This window comes from Emiliania huxleyi (genome assembly GCF_000372725.1).
Source record: "Emiliania huxleyi CCMP1516 unplaced genomic scaffold EMIHUscaffold_50, whole genome shotgun sequence".
Lineage (NCBI taxonomy): Eukaryota > Haptophyta > Isochrysidales > Noelaerhabdaceae > Emiliania > Emiliania huxleyi.
In genome coordinates, this window is record NW_005198243.1 from 500,727 (window position 1) to 508,604 (window position 7,878).

Below are 7,878 nucleotides of genomic sequence, written 5' to 3' on the forward strand. Positions count from 1 at the left end.
GCGACCCTCGGGCGTGCTGCAGGTGCCCCCTCCCGAGCAACGCGCCGTACTGCACGGAGACCTCGAGTGGGGAGACGATAGGGTGCAGCGTCATGTCGCCTCCACCGCCGCCGCCTCCAGCGCCATCGTTGGCCTCTGACACGGCTGTCGTCGTCCTCCTCATCTGTGCGATCGCCATCCCGGCCGCGGCCTGGCTGTTGTACACCCTGTGCAAGCGCGTCACCATCACCTCGACGGTGCGACTTGGGCCGCACCACCCTCCCCCGGCCGCTACTCCCCCCCCCCCCCACACACACACACACCTTTTCACACACACTGGCCCCCACATCGTGCGCGCCGCCGCCTCGGCCCCTTTCCCTCCCCTCAGGTGGTGGTTCCAAAGATGACCGAGCTCGACTCCGCGGCGGTGGGGCCTTAGCCCGCAGACCTCGGGTAGGGTGCTCGCACTGAGTGCGACTGCTTGTGAGCAGGTGGAGCACGTCCCGGAAGGGGAGGCAAGGCCGACGCACTACAACTGAGAGGGCCGTGCTAGTTCGGCGGGGAGGGCGGTGCCCACTTACCATCGTGCACATGCAGCTGCACAGGCACTAGGCTGCAAACCACCGACACGCGGCCGTGCTAAAGTATTTTTCGCGCACATCTCGGGCGTCCGGTGTCCTGGGCGATAAGTGTGATCACACCGGCCGTCCAGAGTCCACACACCACAGTCGTGTGCGTGACCCACTTGCACACATATACACACCTAGAACACTGGTCACTGCCCTGCCCGGTACGGGAAGGGCTTTACGGCTTCTCTCTCCATATGCACAATATATGCCCCATCGGCGGTCCCAGCACTCACAGCGGACGGAGGCTCGGTCAACAGCTGTTGGATGGGTTTGTTTTTCTTTGTTTGACTAACATCGGCCTGGCGAGTCGGACGCCCGGGGAGCTAAGTTCACGTGGTCGGCCTGCTAATGTCGCTGCCCTACACCTTGCTCGTCCTGGCTCTCGACAACGGTGTCGGCCGCACTCCTGCGATGGGCTGGAACAGCTGGAATACGTTTCGTTGTGAGGGCCTGGACGAAGCGCTCATCCATGAGGTCGCCGATGCGATGGTTTCCACAGGGCTTCGCGATGCGGGCTACCAGTACGTCAACATAGACGACTGCTGGATGGACAAGAAGCGGAGTGGAGACGGCCACATCGTTGTCGACCCTCGCCGTTTTCCAAGCGGCATGGCGGCGCTCGGCAAGTACATCCACGAGCGGCGGCTCAAGTTTGGAATCTACTCGTGCGCAGGAGAGACGACGTGTGAGGGGCTGCCGGGCTCATACGGCCACGAACGCGAGGACGCGGCCGATTACGCGTCGTGGGGTGGCTGGCTTCCTGCCCGACCCCGCGACACGTGCACGACACGTCCATGCGATGCATATGCACCCGAAATACGTCCGTGACACGTCCGTGACACGTCCACGACGCGTCCATGACAGGAGTTGACTACCTCAAGCTCGATTTTTGCGGCATGGAGAAGGTGCCGACGGCGGAGAGGCAGCCGGAGCGGCGGTACAGCGTCATGCGCGACTCGCTCAACGCGACGGGGAGGCCGATGCTGTTTTCGCTCTGCAACTGGGGCGGCGGGCGCCCGAACCGCTGGGGGCACAACGTGGGCCACAGCTGGAGGACGGGGCGGGACGTGTTTGCAGTGTGGGATGAGGCGGCGGCGCGGAAGCTGCACAAGTTGCCGGGGTACCTCCAGTCCATCATGACGGCGGTCGAGGATGCCGACGCGGCGCAGCGAGCCGTGGACGGCCCCGGCGGCTTCAACGATCTCGACATGCTCGTGGTCGGCCTCGACGGCATGACTCCCTACGGCATCGTCGACCAGTGCCCGCCCCACCTTCCAAACGGCACGTGCGCGCCTGGGCAGTACATCTCGCGGCAGCAGTGGGGGATGGTCGGCGGGCTCACCCGCACCGAGCAGCGGACCCACTTCGCGCTCTGGTGCATGCTCTCCAGCCCCCTCATGCTCGGGAACGACCCGCGCCGCATGAGCGCTGCCACGCGCCGCATCCTCACCTCCAAAGGCATGCTCGCCATCAGCCAAGACCCGCTCGGCGTCGCGGCGCGGCGCGTGTGGCGCAACGGGCCGCTCGCGATCTGGAGCAAGCCGCTCGCCGACGGCGCGCACGCGCTGCTGCTTTTCAACGGGGGCGAGACGCCGGCCGACATCACCGTCCGCTGGAGGAGAGACTTGACCGACGCGTCCCGCGGGCACGAGTCGCACGTAGCGCGAGAGCCGGCCTGCAGCAACGCGGAGAAGGACGCGACGTGCGCGAGCTGGGCGCGCGGCGGCGAGTGCGACAAGAACGCGGGCTTCATGAAGGCCAACTGCCAAGCCGCTTGCGGCGCGTGCCCGCCGGCGCTGTGGGAGGAGGGGTCGGAGGCGACGGCGGCGGTGGTCGACGCGTGGGAGATGGAGGCGGAGGGGCGGTTCACCGCGCTCTACACGGCGAGGCACGTCGAGCCGCACGAGGCGCGGGCCCTCCTCGTCCGGTTTGGAGCTGCGGCGGAAGGGCAAGCGGGGGGTGGCGAGCCGTCGGCGCCGCCGCATCCCGCGGGCCGCGCCCAGAGGCGGGCGGCGGCGTTGCCAGGCAAAGCTGTGGGCGCCGCCGCGGTGGCCGAGCCGGCGGCGGCCGAGAAGGCGGTGCGGGGGTCTCGGGGGCGATTCGGGCCCGTCGATTGCACGACGGACGAAGACAGCTTTCTGCGGGCGCACGCGCTGATACTCGCCACCCCTGTTGCGGCCGTGTTCGGCTTCCTGCTTGGCAGCCGGGCGCGTGGCGCCGACCGGCGTCGTGGTCCCAGGGGCGGCGCGTTGCACCCCTGAATCTCGGGGTCCAAAACCATTGAAATAAATAAATAAACAACCTCTCCTAGGAGATTGTGTTAAAAAGGTGAACAGGATACCCAGGTGTCTCCGCGCCGCCCGTGCGGCGATCTTAAACCATAAACGAAAACCATATTGACACACGCCTCTGTGGACTGTGCCCTTTTCTGCCGAAATATTTTCCTGTCGATCGACCCCGGCGGTGTCGCTCCTGCGCCACATGTTTCATATTTGCGCGCGCAACGTGATCACAAACACAAATGCCAAAAGAAGAGAAATAATAATAAACACATACGAAAAATATACACATCATGCTCACCCGGTGGGCGGCGCACGCAGAAGGCACAGGGCCTCGGCGCAGCCCAGCTCGGAGGGGAGCAGGTGTTGGCTAGGCCCAAGGCGCTGGTGCGCGCCTGCTGGAGCCGGCGCAGCCTCAGGCCCGGCGACAACTGGTGCTGCGCCTGTCCTCCGCCGGCAGGCCGGGGAGTCCTCCCCCAAGGCGATAACTGCGAGGGGTGGCAGGCGCCAGGGCGGCGAGGTTGGCACTGGCACGGCGACCACGGCCGCCATCGGTGGAGGTATGAGCGTGCGGCCGACGCGGAAGCGGACCGGATCGGAGAGGGAGAGCGCGGCGGCCTCGGCGAGGCCGGGCAGCGGCGGAGCCTCGTCCCGCAATATGACGAGCACGGGGCCCGCGCAGTCCTTGGCTCTGCCGATGACGCGGTGCGCAGGCAGATGCGAGGCCAGGGACGGCTCGTTCCAGCAGCCGCCCGTCTTGCGGTTGCCTATCTCCCCGGAGCCCTCGCCGACGGGCACGCGCACCCTCGAGATGGGCACACACACGCCCTGCTCCCGGCATCGCCTGCAAAAGTGCTCTCTGAAGGCGCCCTTGGGCCGATGAGACATTTTTGCGCAACCCAGGTTGCCGCCCGAAAAGGCATCGCCCCAGCACACCTCCATGAGCTCCTTGCGCTTCCGCTTGGGAGAACGCGCAGGCTCGCTCACCGAATCAGGGTGGTGAGGCTGAGGGGAGGACCGCGGAGTGACGGGAACTGGCGCCGGTTGATAAACCAGCACGGGGTGGCTCGAGCTGTCAGCCATGTCTGTGCTAGTCACCCCTCGGTCCCCATCAACGAAGTAGTTCCCATGTAAAAGAATTCGAAGCGAGACTTCGTTTTTCTTTTGCCCATGGCCGCCCTAGAGGCTGAAAATGCTTCACCCGCGACCGCCACGCTCCTTTGCGCAGCACCTCCTAGAGATTGAGCGCGAGGCGGCTCGCGCCGCGCAGCGTACCGTCCTCAGCGCTCGCTCCAACGCCGCCCTGAGCGAGGAGAACCGCGCCCCGACTCCGCGAGTGGTTCGACGGCAGCCAGAGTTGGCGGCGGCCACATCGCCCGATGGCGCCGGCACCAGCTGCGACGGCGCTGAGACCAGCCTCGCCGCAGCCCAGCGTGCGCACCGCCGGACCGCGTGCGAGGCCAAGGTCCTCCTCGCGGCGCTGCCCGAAGTCGAGGCGGAGGCGCGCGAGCTGCGCGCTGAGGTGCGGCGGCTCTCCGCCGCCAACGCCGCGCTCTCGCGGGAGCTGGCGGCGCTCCGCGCCGACCCTGCCGCCGCCGCCGCCGCCCCGCCTGCAGAGGGCTCGCACTCTCTCGGCGCGGCGCCGCACGGTCCTCTGTACGATGAGTGTGCCACCGCCGGCCGGCTCCACTCTGCGGCGCGCTCGTCGCCCGCCGCCTCGCCGCCCTCGTACGGCCGCGACCGGCAGGACGACGTGCTGCGCGCCGCCGTCGCCGTCGCCTTGCTCGATGCCCGCCTCTCCCCCTCTCCCTCCGGGACAGGATCGCACACACTAGAAGTTGCAACACTCGCTGCAACACACGGATTCTGCTTTCCGGCGAGACGATGGGAGGACGCGCGCACCCGCCTGCTCTCTCCTGTGCTCACACTGTGGCCGCGGGATTCGCAACCCCTCGTCTCCACACGCCGCCAGACCCCGAAGCCGCTCGCTCGTCTCGCGCGCACCACACGCCTCGCCCCCTCTCCCTCGCGGAGCTTTCACGGAAGGTTCCTGCAGGCGCCTCCTCCTCCGCCGCGCTCGCCGCCGCCGCGCAGGCGGCGGGCCGCATGGCCGCTGCGCCGCCGGCCGGCGCGGGCAGCGCGTGGGTCGAGTACGCGCGCGGAGTGCAGGCCGCACCAGGCTCGTGCGCCCAGATGCCAATCTCAATCTCCCCGCGGTCTCCCTCTCCCTGCGTGGACGGCGCGGCAGTCCGTACCGCAGTCCACTGCACTCGCGGCCTTTACTGCACTAGCGGCCTTCGTCTCCACGCGAGGCGCAGGGGTGCAGCGCGCCACGCCCCTGACCCCGGCCCGTCCACGACGCAGGCGCGTGCGCCGCCGTGGCCGAGGCCATCCCGCTACTCGCTTTCGTGCGCGCGAGAGCTCATGATCAGCAGCCACTCCTGGTTGAGTAGGCCCTCCGCTGCTCCCCTCCGTGGGTGGACGCGCTGCTGGTGGCGGCGGACGCGCTGGAAGGGAGCCTCGCCCCTCTCGAGGCGCGCCTGCTCGAGGACGAGCCATGCATTCTGACTGGTGACTGGTGACTGGTGACTGGTGACTGGTGTTCGATGACTGGTCAGGCGCACCTGCTCGAGGACGAGCGGTGCGCGGAGGCGGTGGCGACGCTGCAGCGGGTGCTGCAGCCTCCGCAGCCGCAGCCGCAGCAGCAGCAGCAGTCACAGCAGCAGTCACAGCAGCAGCAGCGGTCGCAGCAGCAGCAGCAGCCGCAGAGAATGGAGGAGAGCGAGTCGGCGGGCGGCGGCGGCGGGGAGGGAGGCGGGGCGAGGGAGGCGGCGGCGCGGGCGCGTTCGCTTCTCGAGTCGGAGGCGCTTGCGGCGGCGAGATGTCACCAGCTGCGACCCCCGCCTAGTGATGATCCCTCCATTCGTGAGGACTAGGCCGCGGCGGCGAGGGGCCACTACGCCCGCCGCCTCGCCGCTTCCCTCTCGGAGGGCCCTTCTGCGGCCGCGACTCCTAGCTGCTTCCGAGACACTTCCGAGACAGTTCCTAGACACCTCCTAGACGCTTGTCCGCGAGTCCTAGACACTTCCGAGACACTTCCGAGACACTTCCGAGACACTTCCGACGCTTGTCTGCGGCCGCGAGTCCTCTAGATGCCGGAGGCGCTCTCCCTGGGCCTCACTCCGCCGCGTGCCCACCCCGTTGGCACTGCCAGAGCAGCCCCTTGTTTCCCGCCGCTGCCCTGATCGTACCCCCCCCCCCCCTTTGTGCATGCATGCTCGAGTGTTTGGTGCCTCTAGGCCGCCATCGCCGGCTGCCCGGCGCAGCTGCGCGCGAGGCTGTGCGACGCTGTTGCCGCGTGGCAGTGCGAGCGGGTGCTCCGGCGGGTCGCTCCGGTCGATGCCGTAGACGAGTCGGACGGCCGGGGCTGGAGAGGGGCGAGGGCGGGGCCGCCGCCGCAGCGCCGGCCTCCGTCGCCGCCGCTGGCGGAGATGGAGGAGGATGGGGTGGGCGGGGCGGGCGGGGCGGGCGGGCCTCACGCGCCGGCGGAGGAGAGCATGCTCGAGGAGGAGGAGCAGTGCGCCCAGCAGGGCGGGTACGGCGCTGCAGAGGGGTACGGCGCTGCAGAGGGGTACGGCGCTGCAGACGGGTACGGCGCTGCAGACGGGTACGGCGCTGCAGACGGGTACGGCGCTGCAGACGGGTACGGCGCTGCAGACGGGTACGGCGCTGCAGACGGGTACGGCGCTGCAGAGGGGTACGGCGGGGAGGGGTACCCCGTCCAGGCGGACCGCATGGACCGCGACATGCACGACTCGGCTCTCGACCCGCCCGCCACGGCCACCGCAGCTGCCGCCAATGCCGCCGCAGCCAACGCCGCGGCGGCCGCCAACGCCGCCGCCGCCGCCGTTGCCGCCGCCGCGTCGGACGCGCACAGCCGCCGCTTCGCCGCCGCCGCAAAGTCGCGCGCGCGGGCGCCGACGCCTCCGGCGATGCGCGGCGCTGTAGTGCAGGAGGGCTTCTCGCACGGGGCGGGCTTCTCTCAGGGGAGCGGCTACTTGGCGGAGGGGTATGCGCAGGAGGGGTACCCTCAGGAGGGGTACCCTCAGGAGGGGTACCCTCAGGAGGGGTACCCTCAGGAGGGGTACCCTCAGGAGGGGTACCCTCAGGAGGGGTACCCTCAGCAGGGCTATGCGGCGGAGGGGTATGCGGCGGAGGGAGGAGGAGGCTGGCCCCCCGCCCCGGCCTCGAGACTGGCGGAGGAGGCCGACTGCTCTCCGGCCGCCGCTGGCCCGACCGGCACACCTCTCGACCCGCGCCCGCCGGCAGTCTTCCCCGTCGTTGTCGCGACACACGCATGGGCGTGCCTGGCGACTCGTCCCCGACTCCCCGGTCATAGGTGGACTCGCCCGCCGTCTCGAGCTCCGCCGCGTCGAGCGTCTACCTCACCCCGCACTCATCTCCCCCCGGGCCGGCGTCGAGGGGTGAGGTGGCGCCGCTCTCTGCGTCTGCCGCCGCGGCGAACAGCTCCGGGGGACCGCATGGTCTGCGGCCCGGCGCACCATCTCCGCCCGGGGGCGGCGGCGGCGGTGGCGGCGCGGCGGCGGCGGTGGCGGCGCAGGCTGGTTGGCTCGAGCTGCTTGGGGGATCGCCGCCGCCGCTGCCCGCCGAGCAGGTGACGCCGCTTCCACAGATCCCTCTCTGCGGGCGGGAGGAGCGGGCTGAGGGACGCAAGCATTCACCACGTGGATGGGCGTGTGTGGACTAGGCCGACTTCATCCACACCTTGGCGGCGAGGCACTCGAGCCGCCCGAGGGCGAGGGGGCGGCCGGGCAAGGGGCGGGGCAGGGGACATGTCCTGGACGTGACTAGGCACCTCGACCCGTACCTCGACGGCGTCCGCGCCGCCCCGCAGGCCTCCGATCGCGAGCGGACATTCGCAGAGAGCGGCGCCCCCTCCCGCCTCGAGGTGGGCCGGGGGGGGGGATGAG

At 69.6% G+C, this 7,878-nt stretch overlaps 3 protein-coding genes across 3 annotated transcripts; 2 read left to right on the top strand and 1 right to left on the bottom strand.

The window, feature by feature from the left end:
- Positions 1–956: 956 nt before the first annotated feature.
- EMIHUDRAFT_66472 (hypothetical protein) lies at positions 957–2,224 on the top strand (the record flags this gene model as incomplete). The annotated part of the gene is made up of 3 exons (XM_005766775.1): positions 957–1,356; positions 1,473–1,825; positions 1,928–2,224. Coding segments are annotated over 3 exons (1,050 nt in total), but the record flags the coding sequence as incomplete, so codon positions are not given.
- A 757-nt stretch (positions 2,225–2,981) lies between these two features.
- On the bottom strand, positions 2,982–3,970 carry EMIHUDRAFT_211844 (hypothetical protein; the record flags this gene model as incomplete). Its single annotated transcript, XM_005766776.1, has 3 exons — positions 2,982–3,052; positions 3,189–3,330; positions 3,416–3,970. 3 exons carry the CDS (start codon positions 3,968–3,970, stop codon positions 2,982–2,984), a joined length of 768 nt encoding a protein of 255 aa, XP_005766833.1.
- Positions 3,971–6,942: 2,972 nt separating this feature from the next.
- On the top strand, positions 6,943–7,095 carry EMIHUDRAFT_59822 (hypothetical protein; the record flags this gene model as incomplete). Its single annotated transcript, XM_005766777.1, has 1 exon — positions 6,943–7,095. A coding segment is annotated over one exon (153 nt), but the record flags the coding sequence as incomplete, so codon positions are not given.
- Positions 7,096–7,878: the final 783 nt, after the last annotated feature.